This window comes from Phyllostomus discolor, chromosome 2 (assembly GCF_004126475.2).
Source record: "Phyllostomus discolor isolate MPI-MPIP mPhyDis1 chromosome 2, mPhyDis1.pri.v3, whole genome shotgun sequence".
Lineage (NCBI taxonomy): Eukaryota > Metazoa > Chordata > Mammalia > Chiroptera > Phyllostomidae > Phyllostomus > Phyllostomus discolor.
This window is the reverse complement of record NC_040904.2, coordinates 82,596-102,941: the sequence shown is the minus strand read 5'-3', so window position 1 is coordinate 102,941 and position 20,346 is coordinate 82,596. Positions and strand designations below refer to the sequence as shown.

At 45.6% G+C, this 20,346-nt stretch overlaps 2 protein-coding genes across 18 annotated transcripts in view; one reads left to right on the top strand and one right to left on the bottom strand.

The window, feature by feature from the left end:
* USP16 (ubiquitin specific peptidase 16) overlaps window positions 1-11,651 on the bottom strand; it is a 27,977-nt gene extending 16,326 nt beyond the window's left edge. For 4 of the 7 annotated variants that reach the window (XM_028503927.2, XM_028503929.2, XM_036017386.1 and 1 more), the window contains exons 1-8: window positions 11,525-11,645; window positions 8,464-8,565; window positions 6,365-6,543; window positions 3,781-3,884; window positions 2,712-2,815; window positions 1,651-1,835; window positions 1,078-1,173; window positions 134-264 (exon numbers count right to left, since the gene is read on the bottom strand). In XM_028503927.2, coding sequence (XP_028359728.1) covers window positions 134-264; window positions 1,078-1,173; window positions 1,651-1,835; window positions 2,712-2,815; window positions 3,781-3,884; window positions 6,365-6,543; window positions 8,464-8,524 — 860 coding nt within the window. In that variant the 5' untranslated portion in view covers window positions 8,525-8,565; window positions 11,525-11,645. Of the gene's footprint in view, window positions 1-133; window positions 265-1,077; window positions 1,174-1,650; window positions 1,836-2,711; window positions 2,816-3,780; window positions 3,885-6,364; window positions 6,544-8,463; window positions 8,568-8,879; window positions 8,971-11,524 lie in introns of all 7 variants that reach the window. The other 3 variants (XM_036017384.1, XM_028503928.2, XM_036017385.1) reach the window with 3 other exon arrangements.
* On the top strand, window positions 11,529-20,346 carry RWDD2B (RWD domain containing 2B). 11 transcript variants are annotated; one of them, XM_028503931.2, is made up of 7 exons: window positions 11,530-11,745; window positions 16,054-16,223; window positions 17,383-17,451; window positions 18,098-18,324; window positions 18,408-18,475; window positions 18,601-18,963; window positions 19,508-20,346. In XM_028503931.2, exons 4-7 carry the CDS (start codon window positions 18,118-18,120, stop codon window positions 19,740-19,742), a joined length of 873 nt encoding a protein of 290 aa, XP_028359732.1. In that variant the 5' UTR covers window positions 11,530-11,745; window positions 16,054-16,223; window positions 17,383-17,451; window positions 18,098-18,117; the 3' UTR covers window positions 19,743-20,346. The 11 variants fall into 11 exon arrangements, with proteins under 11 accessions (XP_035873287.1, XP_028359732.1, XP_035873290.1 ...); XM_036017397.1 differs by lacking the exon at window positions 17,383-17,451 and having other exon boundaries at window positions 11,658-11,745; XM_036017388.1 differs by lacking the exon at window positions 17,383-17,451 and having other exon boundaries at window positions 11,658-11,745; window positions 18,598-18,963.

The window sequence follows — 20,346 nt, the reverse complement described above, 5'->3', positions numbered from 1 at the left end:
TTTCACACAAAGCACAGGCTTTTTAATCCAAATGAAATAAACAGCACTAAATGTAGGTACTGGGCTGCTTCTATGCCGAAAATTCCTCAGTGCCCGACCGCTGCACTGCAGCACAAGCCAGGCGGATACTCACTTTTTACAGACCTGGGCGAACAGCTCCTTGGGTGTCACAACGCCCTTCCTGGCCTCCTGCATCTCAGCGAGGAACTGGCTCATGGCCACCGTCAGAGGGCCTGGAGGCTCGAGGTGGATTTCCAAGGGCTCCTGAATTGGGCACAAAAAATCTTTGTTCCAGTTTTAGAATCATTTATTTTAGCAAAATGTAACTAGTCAACCCATAGTGCCAATGTTCCTGATAGAGCTATCCATTTAAAAGTTCAAAATGTGTATCAAAAGAGGTAGAAAGTTTCTGGTCATAGACTGTTTTATGAAGACTTCAGTTCTAATGTTTTAGTTTTAAATTATCAGGAACTTATACTACCTAAGATGAAAAGACCTAAAGCAAAACGTAAATATAAAAATGGATAAGGTAAAATTCATTTGCCTACATATTTGTCTGCCTAGCTTCACAAATACCAATAACATTCCTAAGAAGGATGCCAAACATGAGAGCACAGCAAAACATGGCAAAAACACAACAAATAAATGTAAAGTCCCCTGATAATTTCTGCCCTCGCTGGTGTGGCTCAGTGGATTGAGCGCTGGCATGTGAACTGAAAGGTCGCTGGTTTGAGTCTCTGTCAGGGCACATGCCTGGGTTGCAGGCCTAGTCCCCATTTGGGGGCATGCGAGAGGCAAATGATCCATGTATCTCTCACAGATCGATGTTTCTCTCCCTCTCTTTCTCCCTCCCTTCCCCTCTCTGAAAGTAAGTAAATAAAATCTAAAAAACAATTTTAAAAACATGTAAAGGCCCCTAATAATTTCTGTTAGTCTAATAATCTTTAACTTGGTAGCCTAAAGCAAGACAAACAAATAAGGTGCATGAAAATGAGTATCAATGCTGTAAAATAACTTAAAATATGGATACTCAGAGAAGAAAATCACTAATTATAACGAGAATTTTAAAGTACATACTGTTAGTGCCAAGTCAGGTGGTTCAATTTTTACAATGGCTCCAGACATTTTTACTTCTTTCAGTAGCTCTCTAAGCACTGGTGTTTGTGACAAATTCTGGAATATGAGGTGAAAAAGGAAAGTTATTTAAGAACAAAGCAATCCATTCTATCAAAACAGCAAGTCACTGCCAAAGCGGCAGATTCTCTTGTCTCTGTCTGGGAAGCAGAAGGCACTGGATGCTCCTTGGCCCATGCTCTGTGGCTGCTCAGCGCTCTCGCTCAGGCAGCTGGGCACCTGGGCAGGGCCCTGCCCCCGCCCCATACCCACCTGCACCCGGGGATTTGCTTCTCAGCTGGGCTAGCCTGTGCTCCCTGCATCTGAGGGGAAGTTCTCAGAGGGCAGAGGTCACTCTTGTTGCGAGACCCACTGCACCCTAGTGCTCAGCACAGTGTCTTACCGACACACAGCGTGAGCATTGCCTTGGGTTTTCTTTAAAACTGTAGAAATAAATCACTTAGGGGGAAAAACTCGACACTGTGGGTAACAAATATGGAAGCACAATTTGCAGAGAAAGAGCAGTAACACTGGTACCTGCATAACGGCATTGAAGAAGCACGTATTTCCCAGATTACTGAGACCCTTCACGGTGAGCTGGGAAGTAAAATTCGTGGGTGTTTCTTTAGCCATGTTTTCCTTTTTTTCTCTCTCTTGCTCATTTTTACTCTCTTTTTCTAATTTTTTATTTTCAAGTTCAATGTTACCATTATCTTTTGCTGCTTCAGAAAAAAAAGAGGAAACAATGATTTAGCAAAATGTGTGATACAGTCACACCAAGTGCAAAGCTATACTTGGGACAGTGCAGCAGGATTTGTGCATTTCACCTGCTATCATTATTTGCCACCTGTTTGATTTTAAACGTTTTCTAATAAATATAAATTATCGTCAAGAAAAACCAGTACATATATTCAAAACTGATATAAGCATTACCTGACAAATAAAACCAAAGAGGATATGCTTTTTAGCATAAGCCCCTTTTTAAATGCACTAAAATGTTTTACGAATGACTATCCATACCTCGTGAAATTGGAATATAAAGCAATCAAGTAAAAATGTGGACAAGAAAGAAATTTTTTAATGAATTCTGTGGGCCAAAGAATAATTCTGAAGTTAGGAATAAACAATTCTGGTTCTGCCAAAGATACATCTGTGATCATAAAAATCTAAACAAGCTTAAAGCTAGTAATGTATACCAGCCCAATTCATTATGTGTGGAAAACAGCTGAGAGTATCTGGTCTTTTGAAGGAATTACAAGCACTTCCCTTTTCTATCATCTGAGCAGAGGGAACTCGGGTCTGAAGCAGGTCTGCCTGCTGCCCCGTGCAGGGCGTGACTGCCTGTCTCTGGGCCTGAGTCCAGACTCTTCATCGCACCCGATTGGATTTCTCAGATTCCCTGCTAATCCTCATACCTCAGAATTACCTACACTCTCAGTTTCACACTCTTAAATCAAAAATAGTTTCACAGTTCAAAATCAACCATGATAAATGTTATTCAGCTACATGCAACGCTGGGTAATACGGTAAATTAAACATCAACGGATATATAAATCAACGTTGTAGTATAAATCAAGAAACGAGTGATTTTTTCTTACCTGATTCTGAAGTTGTAACACGGGCTTGTTTCCTCACATAATCAACCACTTGGCCCAACCGGTGTGAACTGCAGTACTGGACCTCATCGTCACACAGGTAACACCTGTGCCCCAAAAGACCACAGAGAGGAAGAGTGACAAACTGACAACCAAAATGAGGGACAGATTATATAATTCCTGGAATCCAAAGTGTGTAATCATCAAATTATTCCACTGGAGAAAATAAAACCTTGTATGTCTTCAGAAAACTATCCACATTATGGCTACATATAAATACTGTGAAAAAACAAACAAACATTTCACTGAAATGGCTATTTATGACATTAAAGTCATTTTTTCTATGCATACTTCAAAGTACAAACCTACATTATCAAAATTAACAAATTTTTATAACTGACAGATAATGTTCAGTGAACAGTGCTGTGTAAATGGTTTTCCAGCTAGTGTGGCTCAGTGGATTGAGTACAAGCCTGTGAACTAGAAGGTTCCGGGCTTGATCCCCAGTCAGGGCACATGCCTGGGTTTCGGGCCATGTCCCCAGTAGAAGCCGTGGGAGACGCAACCACACAGTGATGTTTCTCGATATTTCTCTCCCTTTCTTTCTTTTTCTCTCTCTCCCTCCCTCTCCCCCCGAAACTAAGTAAATAAATTTTTTTTTAATGTGAAAATGTTTTGATGTTAAAATATATGAAATACACAAAGCAGCCTGACATTTATTTTCATGCAAATTCATTTCCAAAGTTTTACAAGATTCTCAGTTTACTTGGAATTTGTTCTTAGCGTCTCAATTTTAAACTACCAATAAAAACTACCTACCATGTGCTTCACAGTGTCACAAGCAAGGAAAAAGGATGGAGCTCACTGAGCCTTCCACGTTACCACCACTTTCCTGTCTGTGCAACACTGAGCGAAAGCTTCTCAGAACATCACGCTCTCTAGCCTTCTGAAAGCGATGTTTAAACAAGTACAGACACTTTAACTTCCTTGCTCCTTAAACACTGCAAGTGCCTCGTTCTCCAGCACTTCCAACGATCCCCAGGCAGCGAGCGGGCCCCGGGGCTGCACTCACCACACACTCCAGCTGTCCAGGCTGAGGACCAGGCAGTGCGGGTCGGACCTGGGCGTCATGTAGTGCTTCAAAGCGTGCTGCTCCTGGGAGTCCCTGCCGCAGCCCTGCAGGATCACAGTCATGAACCTCAAGGCCACAGAAATCCGCCAGAAGGGGAGAGAATTCAAAGTCTATGATGAACAAGGAAGTGCCTCAAGAAATTCTGTCATTCTTATAGTCTCCAAAACAAGATGTTGGAGAGTCTGAAGAGAGTCTAGGTGCTGCTAAAACTCAGGCGCGGAGAAAACCACACGAGAACGAACTCTTCCCTCTAGTCTGCCCTCCCCCGCCCTGACCAGGCCATGCTGCCTCAGGCACTCACTGCGTCAAGCCGCTCAGACTCCAAACTGGCTTCCTAAATGGTGTTTCCTAACTTCTGCCTCTTTTGTCACATATAAATTCGGTTAGCCAAAACTCTGTTTACGTTTTTCCATGAAATAAAGGACACAATTTTCATTTTTACCAATAACTTTATTGATTTGGGCATTATGAGTATGTCAGCTCTCCCCTACTAGTGGTTTCCCACGCGTGAGACACCCCCGGCACAGAGGCGTCTGGACTGCCTGTGTGTCGGCACCAGGCCAAGCCCCCTGCACTGCAGGGCAGTGAGTGGTCCTGCTTCTGGAGCAGCTGGAATACACTCTGGAGGGGGATATCTCTCAATGGCTCATAACCCTTTAACTATGATATCAAACACTGCTGATTTAATTTATCCCACTCCACATTTAATTCTCAAATGAATTAAATTTGATGTTAATTTGCAGAATTAAAATACCATTGGAGAGCATTTGAAACATTCTTAAAACAAATTGAGAATACCTTGCTAAAAATGCAAAAGATAAACACAGAGGGACGAAAGGTAACAGTTACTATTGACACTAGGAATTTAAAGGGGAGCAAAATACATAAAATGTATAATAAGAAACATCTTCTGGAAAACTGAAGCAGCAAAATATACTCATGCTCACCGTATGAATGGAAGAGGTTCAATGAAAACCTTTCAAAGACAAATAAGTAAATACATTCTCTGCGAACAATTTTTAAAAAATTGTCTGACCAGGATGAGATTTCACTGTTCACGTATAATGGCAAACACACACACACACACACACACACACAAAACCCAAAACAACAAAAAACAAAAGGAAACAGGAACCCAGGGACAACGCCGACCGCTGCAGGGACGCAGAGGGCGCCGCATCACCGCCGGCAGGAGCGTGCAGCCGCACAGCCACTCTGGACAGCAGTTTGGGAGCGCGTCTTTGAAAACTAAACATTTAATTATCACATGATTCAACAGTTGCACTTCTGGGTATTTTTTCCAGAAAAGTGAAATCTTAAATTCACATAAATACTTGCGCAAAAATGTTCATAAGAGCTTTATTCAAAACTGCCAAAAAACGGGGTCGGCGCAGGCGTCCTGCAGAAGGGGACCAGTCGCACGCAGCAGCGGCACGGCTCTGGCAGGAAATGCTGCTCCCCGGGAAGAAAGGGCCGGCTGCCGGCACCCCGCCTGGACCGGTCTCTGGTCCGTGTGCGAGTGAGAAAGAGCCCGCCCGACTGCTGTGCGATGCGTGGTTCCTCGCACCCAACATTTCCTGAGGACACAGTTTAAGAAATAGCCGACGAGCGGCTGCCTGGGGCTGAGGGCAGGGATGGCCACACGAGGGCAGCAGAGAGGCCCACACGGTGTGGGGACCACTCGGCCTCAGCCGTGGTGGTGGTGGTGGTTATGGAGTCTCACACTCACACTCACACTCACACACACACACACACACACACACACACACGGACGCTCCAGGAAAAGGAAAACTCGGGAGACCCAAGACGCAGGGAGTGCGTCAGTGCTAAGGTACTGGTTGGGACGTATTCCAGTTTTGTACCCCATTACCACTGAGAGAGGCTGGGCAGCAGGTGCAGTGACATTTCCATGTTATTTCTTCCACTGCACATGATCTGTAATTATCTCAATAAAATTTCAACTTAAAAGCAAACTTTTAAACCATGGTCTCTGACTCATCTTCAGGCGTCATGGCCAGCAGCCCAGTTCCCTAACCCAAACCTGACTCGCCTCCTTGGAGGCGACTTAGAGGCGCTGGCCACCCACACCACAGCCTCTCCTGTCTGGGAGCCCCCCAGGGCCAGGGACTGCTTCCCTCAGCTGCCAGCTCACAGCTGTCTGTCCACCCCCAGGAATTATCCTCAAAGAAAGGGAGTGGCCTGGTCAAGGCCAGTCCCCCACCCCACCCCAGGGAACGCCCACTGAAGACTGCTCTGTGCCCAGGTGCCACGGCCAGAGGTCCTCAGACCCACGGAGGCCTGCAGCTCCACACAGCTCTCCCTCCCAGCTTCTGGGGGGGGGGGGGGTAGCAGCAGCACACACCCAGGTAAGGCACCCGAATCCCAGCAACCTCAGCCACAGCACCTGCCCCCAGGGAACACGGCAGGCGAGCTGGCACCCTACTTACCCTCCCTGTACCCAGGCGACACCTTCTAAAGGGCGGTCAGAGTAGAAAACCCCACACCAAGCAAAACCTAGGCATACCTGGTGGCCACATTTAAGACACAGCCAAACTGAAGGGCCTTCTTCCGTTGCTTCTTCCGATTTATCTTTTACTTTATTGTCCGTCTTACAGTCTTGGCAAATATTCCACTCCACGTTCACTAAGGCCTTTTTCAAACCACCTTGCTCCAGCCCTTTCCTAAGGTGTCTGCACACAGGTTCTGGTAAAACAGACAACACAGGAGCATGTGAGGCGACACGCGGCTGCCTTCGGAGAGTCTCAGAGCTCAGCGTTCGCGTGAACTTCCCAGGTGAGCTTACTCTGCACACAGATCGTCAGGTGATCTGATAACCCACATTTGTTTGACATCTGAATCAGTTGACTATGTGATAGACTTGACAGAAATTTGAAACTTTGCTGTTTTTTTGGTTCTGAGTATAACCACCACCACCAAAAGTTTACTTTAATTTATTTAACTATTTCCTTAAGTTCTAGTGTCATATTTATCATTCTCTTTATTTTAAAATGTTTGCAGAGCAGGCCTGTCCTTCAGGCAGCTGGCCCGGCGCTGAGGCAGGACCCAGGGAACCTAGAGTGATGGAGCCTCAGTGCATCTCGGGGAGGAGCTCACATTCCAGTAGGACGGACAGGGAAACAAACACATGTACAGCAACCTCCAAAACACGGTACAGCTGCATAAGGAGAGAAGGCTAAGTCCCCAAAAGTTTCACAACTGCATAGTACACTCAACAAAAGTTGCATCTGTTCAGCCTTAGAAAATACTAACCACAATTAAAATTTCCGGTACTAAGCCCCAGCTGGTGTGGCTCAGTGGACTGAGCGCTGGCCTGCAAACCAAAGGGTCGCTGGTTCAATTCCCAGTCAGGGCACATGCCTGGGTTGCAGCCAGGTCCCCAATGGGGGGGGGTGGGGTGCATGAGAGGCAACCACACCTTGATGTTTCTCTCCATCTCTTTTTCCCTCCTTTCCTCTCTCCCAAAATATAAATAAAATCTTTTTAAAAATTCTGATAGTAAATACTTACTATGAGCCTGAGACTGCGCTAAATGTTTTGCACACATTATCTCATTTAATTCTCACAACTATCCTGGCAGAAGTCACTGCAATCTCCAATGACAGATGAGAAAACTAAGATTTCCTGCCCAGTGTCACATAGCTACTAAGTGGCTAAGCCAGAATTTGGACTCAAGTCTTTTTTACTTCAAAGCTCACACTTTAAACTATGACCTCAGAGATTAAAAGCAATCTGAAAGGACATGTCCAAGGAGCAAAGGCACAGGGTATAGAATGTAGAAGTGTGTGCTGTCCCCTCGGAATGGCAGGCACACCTGTGTAGACACAAGCAGCTGGGGCTGGAAGTGCTTTTGGGAACAGGTCAGTAAAGGGCTCTGAGAACCACTCAAAAGGGCATCAGTTGTTTCAGAGACCCAGGAGGTTTGGAGATGAGTCAAGTGGCACGAAGAGCTTTATGTCCAAGGAGTTTGCACCACGAGACTATTAAGGCAAATGAGATCATAGAAAGGCTACTAAATCCCAGTAAGTAGTCAGAGACATGAACTAAAAAGAAGACAACGAGCCCTTTTCAACGAGCAAACCAGCAAAGAATTTTACAAATGATACTAATCAGGACTGATACGGGTTCAAGGAAAGGGGCCCTGCAGCATGCTCTGGGGGGCATGAGTTAGTGAGACATTTCTGGAAGGTAACTCGGCAACAGAACCAACAGAGCCTTGAAAATGTTTACGCCATTTAAGCCAGCGATTTTCCGTCTAAGGTCTGTACAAAGAAGATAGCTGGATATGCACAGAGATTTAGGGACAGAAATGTTTACGACTGCTTCATTAGTAACACTGAAAAGTTAAAAGTTACCTGAAATTACAACAACAGATTCCCTAAATAAATCACAAAATATGCATGCACCCATGATCTTTTTTTGTCAATAGAATAATCATGCCATTTAAACACTGAAGACTATTAAATGACATGTACTAGATATAAACATTAGCTTGAAAACAAGTTACAGAACAATAATGTAAACTTTTATCCCACTTTTACATATTAAAGTATGTCCACTTAGGGATATAAGCATCACTTTAAGGGTTCAATTGGTGAAATATACCTAAAGATTCAGAAGAATCATCATTTGGAACAGTTTTCCCCTTTGTCCGTTTCTTTCCCATGTTGGCACTTCATGGATTACTTACTGACACAAAATAACAATCTAGAAAACAAGATAAAGTTAGCTTGATTAAAAGAAAAAGTTTGTTCATACTTCTCAAAGAGACAGTAATAGAACCCAGCCAGAGGTAAAATTTTACATTCCTATCACACACTGTAATTGAAAAAAGACCATCCACATGTGTCATGACAATGAAAACTCCCCAAGTAGACAGAATAGATAGTCTCGCTCTTGCTTCATAGCCTAGGAAACAGAATCTTAGTAAGGTTAAGAAGTTTTCAATACAGGCAAAGGTCAGGAGAAAACCTAAGTCTTCTTGCCCGGACCATGGAAAATCTCAGCACTTGACCCTGACTGGAATGTGACTTCTCGCCACACACACATGGGATGCTGGAGACACTGGGATGATTTCCTTTCCCTCCAAGGTACCTTTCTTAGCTGTGCAGTCTATGCAAACTGAATTGACAATTTCTCTTAAAAAATTAAAAATGATTCTTACAACAAATGAACAAATATGGAAAGTGCTGAAAGTACAAACAGGTCCACCTAACTTTAAAACAACAGTAATGATTTTGAAAAGTTGTATTTAACATACATTACAATAACTTAGCATCAAAATCACTTAAGTGTCTATAATAGCTATTTGACCTGGGGTGCTTATTAAAATTCTGATCACATAAATCAGCAATTTTCAACTTTTTTCATCTCATAGTACACACAAACACTAATCACTAAAAATATGTGGCACACCAAAAACTACATTTTTTTTTTTGCCAACCTGACCAAAAAAAAAAAAACCCAACCAGGTATAATTTTGATTCACTCACACCAATAGCTACTGTGATGGCTGTTGCCATTTTTTTTACTTGATACTCCAAGGGAAAAGAGGTCAGTGCCCCTGACTAAATAGCCAGGTACTGCATGTTTTAAAAATTCTTGTAGCACACCAGTTGAAAATCACTGACATACGTGAAAAGTGAGACATGGAGCATATGTTTTTTGTGTTGTTCTGTTTTAATTACTGAGAGAGAGAGACAGAAGTATTGATCTGTTGTTCCACTTATTTACGGAGTCATTGGTTGATTCTTGCATGTGCCCCGACTGGGATCCAACCCACAACCTTGGTGTGCCGGAACAAAGCTCCAGCCAACTGAGCTACCCCACCAGGGCTGGAATGTATGTTTTGAATACACTTCCCAATTAATCCTGCTACTTAGCTGTCACCCTATCCTGTCTTAGAGACTTGCAAGTATTCCTCTTTTAGTCCTTAATGTGTCAGTGTACTTAAAGGTTATTCAAAAAGGTCTGTATGAAAATTAGTGCCACATCAAGTAATTGTTAACCTTTCCAAAGACAATCTAAAATGTAACAAGGTTCCATGTTTACAAAGTACATGGGTAAGATAACAAAAGAATACAAAGTATAGAGGTATATATAATTCAAGGTATACTTCGTGTACTTTTTCTCACCCTAAAGATAACATGTAACATAATTTATCTTATCTCGAATTGTAGATTTTACGGGGGGAAGCAGCACCGACTTCTTGCCTGCAGTCGAACTCTCTCTAACCAGCGCTGCACTCTGGCACCAGACGCGCCTCCCGACGAAGCCACTTCCATCACGCCCCCTCCGGAGGGGAGCACGGAACAGTCCCCCTCCCCCCACATTGCTGAGCCTTGCCCTCAGGGTCCTTTAAAAACTGTCCCCAGTGCTCTGGCAATCCTGCCTCTCATTGCTCCTCAAACAGAACCGCTGAAGTTTAATTACATGGAGCTTTGGGTCCTTCAAGTCCTTGCATGATCACCACCGCGACTGCTTTCACAACAACCCTCTAAAATTTAAAGTTTAAATGAAACATTTCACTAAAAGAGGAAACTGAGCAACGAGACGACGAAAGAGCTGAGAGTGCCAGCGATGAAACTAAGCGGCAGGTCTGTCTTTCGCATTTCCAATCAGTCTTTGCTAAGCGGCACTCCGAAACGCGCCCCCCCCCCCCCCCCCGGCCCCGGGCCCTCTGCCTCGCCCCGCTAGCTAGCGGGACATCCTTGCCCTGGGCACGTGCAATTCCTGCACTGGAAGCTACAGCCCTGGGAGAGAAAAGGCGGTTTCCGGCATTGCTTCCGAACTGCCTATAGCGAGGAAGGTGTCAGTAAGGTGGGGTCCTCAAGACACAGAAAAAGAGGGGGCTCCCGACGCACGAGGGAAGGCTGCAACGTGCCGAGGCACGCACGGAAGAACGCGGCGACCCCGTCCCCGCGGACAGAAGAAGAGGGGGCGGCGCGAGGGAGAGCGCAGCGCGGTGGCAGATCTGCCGTGAGAGCTGCGGCGGCCGGGGCTCCGGGGGACACCCGAAACGCTGCGCGGCGAGGGCCGGGGGGCGACTTCAATTCCGCGCGAAGAGCGCCACAAAATTTCTGGCAACTACGAAGGGCATCTAAAGAGACACGCCCAGAGAGTGCAGTGAGTGGTGCCGCCGGCTGTGGAGCGCCCCTAAGTCATACTCAGTTTTTCAGCCGAGTCTTCGGACGACGGCGGGATTCTTAGCCAAAAGACTCTGCGGGACTCCACGCAACGTTGAAAGGAAAGCCGGTCGCGCCGCCTCTCGCGTTAATGCAGCCCCGGCCCCGTCCGCCGCCCGCGGAGTCCCACGCGTGCGCGGTCGCATTAACCGCGAGAGGCTTGCACCGAGCGCAGCGAACCTGCGTCGCACCGACCCCGCCCAGTCGCGAACCACGCCCCTCCCCTGCCGCCGCCGCCTCGCTGCGGGAGCCGCCGGGGTCCCCCAGGTCGAGAGGGGAGCCAGCACCGAAAACTCATTGGCCAGCTCCTGGGAGTGACAGGACGTGAGGCCAATGAGGACGCGGTACCGGGCCGAGGCCGGGAACCGCCCCTAAAGCAGAGTGGCTGTGGAGAAGAGAGCGAGGCCGAGCGGGACCTTAATGTTCCCGGGGCGCAGGAGGGCGCGCGGGCGACGGCTGCGAGTCAGCGGAGCCGAACTCACCCACAGCAACAGCGCCCATAACTGCAGCTCCTCATGGGCCTCTGGTCAGCCAGCGTCGTCTTCCTCCCGGTGACGAGTAACAAGCGACAGAGCGGAAGCCAGAGTGGCCACCAGAAAACGGCAACTTCCGCTGCGCGGCATCGTGGGAAGTGGCGTTGGCCCCGAGTCCAGCAGCGCTGCCGCCTCTGCGCCTGCGCGCGGCTCGCGCCGGAAGTCCAGACGTGAGTGAGTTCCCCTGCTAGCTGGTGGGTTGGTTTCCTGTTCGTTGCTCGCAAGGGTGGGTTCCTGGCGGCCGTCGAAGGTGTGCAGCCTCCTTGACGGCGCCTTCGTCAGACAGAGGGCGTCGGAAGGCCCGCTGAGCGAGCGCCTTTAAATCTCGGCAGCTGCTAACTGCCGGGCGCGCACGACCCTGGGCGTGTGGACGGTCTGACTCCGCCCCGCCGGAACGCTCCGTCTGCGCGTGCAGGACTGCGGGCGCCACATCCCGTGCTCAGCTGACTCGAGGCAGAGAGCTGCAGGTGCCCACGGAGACTCAGGTCAGGGACAGAAGTAGCAACTCACAGCCAAACCAACGAATTTCATCCTTATCAGCCCCGGGAGGAAAGTGGCCTCCCGGCCTGCTGAATTGGCCGGAGTCCTGTTGGCTGACTCGAGGGTACTGGCCCTCCTGCCTGGTGCTGCTGACACTGTTGTACCGGCTCTCTTACTAAGCACGTAGGCTTTTGTTTCTGTTCTGAAACAGTCCTGTGGCCGTCCGCCCACCTGCCCCCCCCCCCCACACACAACCCTGTTCCCCTCGTGCTCCGTAGGAGGCATCTCGCTGTGGCTCTGCACAGCGCGAACGTCGCCGTGTCCCAGAAAAACGGCTGGGCGACGTAGGACACCGCTCCTTGCTCACTTGCTTCACCCTGCGCTACTTCTTTGCCCAGCAGTTACCACCATCTGGTATTTTTCTTTCATGTTTGGTTATGTATGTACGTCCCTCCCCCACCCGAACCCCATACGAACAGGTAATTGTGAACCCCTTGAGAGTTGGGACATCTTTGTCTTGTTCATTGCCGCACATCTAGTACCTAGAAGTGTCCAGAACATAGTGTTTAGTTCTTACTGAAGAAATAGTTATCAATGAGATGCTTGTACAAAAATGTTCATAGCAGCCACAAACAGCCGCGTTTCCATCAAAAGAATGGAAAAAGGTATAGTCACATGACATACCACTAAGCAATAAACAGAAACTACTACTGCGAGAACATGGATGAATTGTAAAACTGTGATACAATCCATACACCCAAGTACCTACTGTATGATTCCACCTTATGAAGTTCTAGGATAGGCCAGTCGAATTATGGCGAAAAACCAGGGCAGTGGCTGCCTTGAGGGGGGCTGGGCAGGGACTGACAAAGGGTTTGAGTTACACGGTTGTACAAAGGTGTCAAGACCCACGATATGCATTCCATTTTTACCTCAAAAGGAAAAAATACTAATTTGCATACTAATATTATTCATGCCGAAGTAGGGAGAAGTATACTAATGTCTGTAATTTACTTTGAGATGCATGAGAATGGACGGATTGGTAGATGGATTGGATGTATGAGGAAGCTGCTAAATAAAAATGTTAAAAGTGTTTAGGTCAGTTTCTTGACCTCAGCACCATGCACATTTTGGACCAGCAAAACTTATTATCTGTAGGGGAGTGTCATGTGTATTGTAGTAACTGGAGCAGCATCCCTGGGCCCTACCCATTAGGTGCCAAAAACACCCCTCCATTGTGACAACCCAAAATGTTCTCAGACTTTATTGAGTGTTCCCTGGGGAACAGAGTCACCCCCCCATTCCTTCCTTTGAAGATTGCTCCACTGTTTCACTGTAAAATTCTCAACTTTGCGATAAAACTTGGAGAAAAACTAGATTATTTAATGAAATTGAAAAATGCCTACAAAACACCAAGTAGAAGATGCACCTATGAAGATTTATGCACTAAACTTTAAAAAAATTATTTATTTTTAGGGGGGAAGGGAAGGAGAAAGGGAGAGAAACATCAATGTGTGGTTGCCTCTCGTGTGCCCCATACTGGGGAACCTAACCCGCAACCCAGGCCTGTGCCCTGACTGGGAATGGAGGCTGTGGTGACCCTTTGGTTCACAGTCAAGCACTCAGTCCACTGAGCCACGCTAGCCAGGGGTGACAACAGAGTTGTTTTGTTTTTGCTTCTGTTCATTGTTAAAATCTTGGTGCCAAGGACAGTGCTGGACACAATAGGCACTGAAGAAACCTTTGTGGAATGAGTGGCCAGCACCAGTAGTAGCAGCACTTTTCTAGCATTTCCTCTGTTGCCAAGCACTGGTTCACGCAGTTTGCCCACTTGCCTCAGCCAGTCCTCACTGCAATCCTGTCGTTCCATTTCGGAGACTGTGAGACTGCGGCACAGAGGAACCAACCACCTGCCTAGGGTCACAGTTGGTAAGTGGTGCTTTGGCAGTCTGGCAACAGTATATATAAACTGCTACAATCAAAAGACCACAGTGAATTCATTTCCTCTAATAACCACCCAATGAGTTGTTTCCTGGAGTCTTCAACTTCAAAAGAGGCTAGAAAAGATATTTGTAGAATTCAAATAAGTACAGAAAGTATAAATATTTATGGGGTTTTTTTTTAGTAACAGCAAATGCTTAAGCTACGATGCCAAGTGAAAATAGTAGGACATTGAAATTGTATGAAATCACTTGCTAGTGAAGAAAACACTGTGTTTAAAGGACTCTGTGAAGATAGTGGGTAGCTGTGGTAATCAACTACTTAAATTGAAGTGGCTAGATAACAACCAGGGATTCCTGATCTGTGTAGGGAAGAGCTAATGTCACTGTCTGGAAAAAATGACCTAGGGTCAAGTGAGTTTGGGATGCTATGCATATGAACTCCTCCTCTAAGAGATTCATGGTGCATATTGGGATCTAACAGTACAGCCACACACAAAAAATGTGCCCATATAATTTATTGTCCAAGTGTCCCTTTTGTCTAAGATAAATGCTAGATCAGTCAGGACAGTAGGATGGCCCGTGGTCACCCTAAAGAAACCTGTTGAACTTTGTGCCATTCTTCATTTCAGTAACTCACTTAAACAAAACACCAATTTTTTCCCTGGTGCGGCACTGGCATCCTGGACTTCAGATGGAAACACACTGGCATTAGGAATGAAGTGGCGTTGGCACCGATTTACACTCTGATGAGTGCAGCAGCCCAGCATGTGTGAGAGCACTTCATGTGTTCCTGATTCGTGTCCACTTACCCCTGATATCCAGTCCCGTGGCGCCACACCCACAGTCTTGGGCGTGTTTTTGATAGGACCCATGGCAGCTCATGATCTGCCACCTTGAGTAATTCACTTCCTTTTTTCAGTGAAAGTTCTTTTGCTCTTTAAAACGACCCTACAACGAACTAGCTAAATTGTTGGCCAAGTACCATTTTCTGATGTTAAAGAAATGATCCAAGCATATTGGATGAAACAAAGAAGACTTGATTAGAGAGACATGTTCCTAGAAGGCTTCGTAATGACCATGTGAGGCAGCTTGTCAGGAGCAGATCCGCTCTCAAGGTGTGGCATTTCCTGCTTCTGAGTCTGCGAAACTACCAGCTTCATTCGCCTGTGTAGCTGTAGGGTGGGTTAGCTTCTCCGCCCTCGGGAGACCCTAACATGCCATTCTTTCCCCTCGGATTGCAGCACTGTTGCCAAGCCACCAGTTAGGTTAACTTTTTTCTCTTACAGCCTCTTGCTCTGAATACATCTAGTAGACGCTATACTTAGTCACTGCAAGGACATTGTTGAGTGCAAGTTAAGAGGACTTGAATCTGGAAGAAAATAAACATATGCTCAACTATGAAACTTGGAAAAAATCTTAATAAAGAGGCTATTTACAGAACATGGCCAAGTTTAAAGGAAGCACACCTACCCCTAGGCCCGAGAGGTCTGCTGGAGTTGTGGAACAAGGGCTGCCTGCAGAAGATGTGGTCTATAGCTGGTCACCACCGTTGTCAAAATCCTACCAACGCAGAGAAGACCAGTGAAGAAGTACCGTGAATTCTTTCTTCTCCCATCCTCCCACTGCCTGCCAGCACATTGGCTGAACCCAACCGCAAGAAAGGCAGAAGGGTCTGGTGCTGTAGGCTGCAGAGGTCAACTGTCCAGAGGGAAAAGAAAGGCCAGAACAGGTCCCGGGGACAAACAGCAAGTAAGGAGCACAAGAGAAAATAGTCCAAACCGTGAGCCTCTGAATTACGCCTTGGCATGTGAGGAAGGACAGTTCAGGCCTATGCTACCCTCGGTGCCCCCTGCCTCACGGACCTTCCTGCTCCGTCCCCCTGGGGCTCCCGCTCCTCTCTTCCGAGTCTTCCCTTCCTCCAGTGCTCCACTCATCCTGCCACGTCACCAAATCTTTTCTGGTGGCCCACGTCCACGTCATTGTGCCCTCATTTGCATTCCCCAGATAATACCTGCACTGGTTACTTACCAGGTCTTTTTATCTTCATTGTTCTAGGTCTTGTTGGATTTATCTCCTGATCCTCACACTAAATAGAAAGCTCCAGGAAGGAAGGATGGGTGAGGCTCTGCATACAGTAGCAGCTCAGTGAACCTTTACCAAAGAGGAGAAAGGATTCCATGAACAGACCAAGACCCTAAATAATGGTGTTTGGTTTTACAGAGGAGGTAAGCATGTTTTCCTTTATAGCAATGGGATTGAGATCTTTCTTTTTCAGAAGTGTAACCTTTCTTCCTTCTGTATTTAGAAGAACTGCAGGCTAATCATGAAACTACAAGTAATATTGAAGCACATGAATTGGAAAGTTAAAGTCCTTTCCTTTTTCCTTTTACCCACATTTAGCCAACTGTTAGTAGTTGTTTCATTCCTCTTAGAATGTCTTGATTTCCCCTTCATTCCTGAAGGGTATTGTCACAGGATCTAGTATTGTAGGATGATCTTTCTTTACTTTCAGCAGTGGAAAAATATGTCTCTTCTTTCTGGCCTTCATAGTTTCTGATGAGAAGTGCCCTCTTAAATGAATTTTTTTCCCTCATAGCTAAGTTTTATTTCTCTCTTGCTGCTTTTAGTATATTGGCTTTGTTTTTAATTTTCAGAACTTTGACCATGATGTGTTTTGATATGGATTTATCTGGGTCCATTCTGCTTGAGATATGTTCAGCTTTTTGAATTTCTCTTCACCTTTTGACACAGTTGGAAGTTTTCAGCCATTATTTCTTCAAGTACTTTATCAGCTCTGCTGCCCTCTTTGTCTGTTGTTAGGAGTCCTACCTGGCCTGAAAACCTTGTTTGAATGTCACACACAGACACAAAACACCATTACAAGACGATGTGTTAATAATTTTTTAAAGGCGGGAACTACGTGAAAATTTTAAATTTCCACATGGTAACTTTCTAGAAGGCAACTCAGTGACATCTAGCAGAATTTACAATGTTGTGCCTGTTGTTTCGACAAGCCATCTCTACAAACTTACCCTTGAATAGAGTATTCACCAAACTAAATATATATGTTCATCACACTGTGCATATAAAAAGAACCCCCACACTGTGGAAACAACCCAAATGTCCAAGGCAGGGAATGCAGTAAATTACGAATTATCTGCATGACCCAGTAGGACAGCTGCCCACCAGAGAGACAGTGGTTGCCCTGTGCTGACGGCGTGTCGCTCTGCTGAGTGTGGTTTGGGGAGGTGGGGAGACATGGATGTATCATCCCCTTTGGAGACATTTCAATTATGTTTCTGTATCTCACTCTCTACATACATTTACATGTTATACCAGCATATGTTTTTATATGTTTACATATAATGCTTAAAACTTTTTCAGATACAACACACCAAAAACTCTTTGCCTTGGATTGGGGACTTAGGTAGGAGAGACTACCAGCAGAAAACGGTATCATTTTAAACTTTTCTTATTTATTGACTTCAGATTGGGGGAAGGGAGGGGGAGACAGACAGACAATTTGTTATTCCGCTTACTGATGCGTTCTTTGGTTGGCTCTCGTGTGTGCCCTGGCACGGGATGGAACGCACGACCTTGGCATAACGGGACAACACTCCCACCATTTGAGCTATTCGGCCAGGGCACATACCTTAATTTTAAATTTTTTCTCTACTACTTTAATTTTCTAGTCTTGTAATTTCTAATGTTAACAGTGGTTACTTGAGCTGTGGGATAATTAGCAGTCTTTATTTTCTCTTTCTTGGCCACTGATAGGGCTTTTGACTCCATAATTAGATTTCTTTCGTGAAATTACCTATTGTGGTAGCTCAAGAAGCCAGATCAACTATCTAGATACGTAGGAATTGGTTCCTGGTTATTATTAACGTTTTACTGTTCTCACTGGATTGTCCCACACTTTAGGTCCTTAACATATTACATCTATTACATACATATTACAACACATTATAAAGTAGAATAATGGGAAAGATATTCTGATTAAATTATACATTTTATAAAGAAGTCAAATGCATTTTAAATAACCTGTAAAGTTCTTCCAAGATTGTATATGTTATTTGTCTTATTCTTTTTTCTGTAGAAACCTATAGGTAGCTGGAAATGGTTGAGATGGAACAGGCTGAGGCCCAGCTCTCTGAGTTAGACCTGCTGGCCAGCATGTTCCCTGGTGAGAATGAGCTCATAGTGAATGACCAGCTGGCTGTTGCAGAACTGAAAGATTGCATTGAAAAGAGGTCAATGGAGGGGCGATCTTCGAAAGTGTACTTTACAATCAACATGAACCTAGATGTATCTGCAGGAGCAATGGTAATTCAGTTTTGCTTTTGGGAGAATTGAAACAGGTCAAGACTTAAAACAACGCTTAGGGCTTTTTTCTTCTCTTTGATCAGGTGGTGTTTTCTCTGGCCTGTATTCTTCCCTTTAAATACCCTGCAGTCCTGCCTGAAATCACTGTCAGGTGTGTCACAGGAGCTGGCTAACTTCAGAGTTCAAAATTAATTGGGTGATAAAAGCAATTCTTGAGTTTGTTTTCTGTTCCAAGAAAATTGATTTAATTTTTTTCTCCCATATATTTTGTACCAGGTCACTATCGTTAAGTAGATCCCAGCAGACTCAGCTGAACACAGATCTGACCGCACACCTGCAGAAGAATTGCCTCGGAGATGTCTGTGTGTTGCACGCCGCTGACTGGGTGAGAGAACACGCCCCTGGCTATGTCAGCAGAGACACCGCCCCTCTTCCCACTCCAGCAGGTGCAGTCCCGCCCACCCTTCTCGTTCTCACGAGACTCTGGATCTATAGCCATCACATCTACAACAAAGGCAAAAGGAAGCATATTCTGGAGTGGGCGAAGGAGCTTTCCCTGTCTGGGTTCAGCATGCCAGGGAAACCAGGTGTTGTCGGTGTGGAAGGCCTACAAAGTGCTTGTGAAGAATTCTGGTCCAGGTTTGCTTTCACAAATTTTGTGTGCTGTGTCCGTCATTTTAGTGCTGAACTAGAACTGGAGATCTAGGACTAAGTGTGACCCTGAGGGTGTATCTCATGGGAATTCAGCCTCAAGTCAGTGGATCAAATAGAACTCCCGTGTGGTCAACATCACATCCCTTACCTGACCCAGTGCACCTGGGAGATGTCCATAAGCAGATGCCAAACCAAGACCCTCCATCCCCGTGGAGCCGATCCTTCCCTCATCTTGAGCCGTGTATTCCCTGTGAAACACGGAAATGTCCAATTGTCTCATTTCTCCACAGACACCCTTGAGTGAGTTTCTGAGAAGTCCCTTTTCGGAGTTTGAGATTCAGCAATTTCCACATCAGTGATAATGGCAATAAATGAGTTTGGGGATAGGGTTATGACTAGAATCATATTTGATTAAAATACATCCCTGACATAAAACTGAAAAGGTTTCTTCACTTCTAGGGCAATATTTTCAGTGGCCTAGAATGCACAACATAATTTCAAATTTTCTACTTTGAAAATTTCTTTTCAGGCTCAGAAAATTAAACTGGAAGAGAATTTTGATTCGCCACCGAGAAGACATTCCTTTGGATGGCACAAATGATGAAATGGAAAGACAAAGAAAATTTTCAGGTTTTGAAGAAAAAGTGTTCAGTGTTAATGGAGCCAGAGGAAACCACATGGACTTTGGTCAGCTGTATCAGTTTTTAAATGCCAAAGGGTGTGGGGAGGTTTTCCAGATGTTCTTCGGTGTGGAAGGACAATAACTGAGTAGAGGAGCAGTTGGAAGTATTTTGTCACTGTTGGCCACTTGTTTTTTTTTTTACCCACTCTTTCTTGAAACATTAATTTTACTTCCATCCCATTCTAGAATGTTAGGAGTAAAAAAGAAAAAGTAGTACAGCGGAAGTGCATCTGTTAAAAATATGTCTTGGTCGAAAACAGAACTGAGTTTTAAGTTATAATCTTAAAATTATTGACAGGAATTTCTTGCTATATATACCATTTTGAAAGAGAAATTAATTTTACTTGAGTTAGATTGTGTTGGTGACCCACCCATTCTCCACCCCCTGCCCTTCCCCTTCCCCCGTGAGTTCTCCCGGCCTCTCGGGCAGCTCGGGTGACTTTGGCTGGGGGACGCCTGGGAAGACTTTTGCTTCCTGAGTGACACGATGGACACAGCGAGGGCACCTCTGCTCCCTCTTCCCGCAGCAACGCTGCGGCGGCTGCTGGAGCTGCAGTAGTCCCTTCAGCCATGAGGGCAGGAAGGGCCCAGAGAGCCGCTGAGATGCCACTGCATGTTGTCAAGCTGCGCCAGCCCCTGCCTATCTCTAGACAGCTTGTTGTGAAATAAAAACAATTTTACGTATA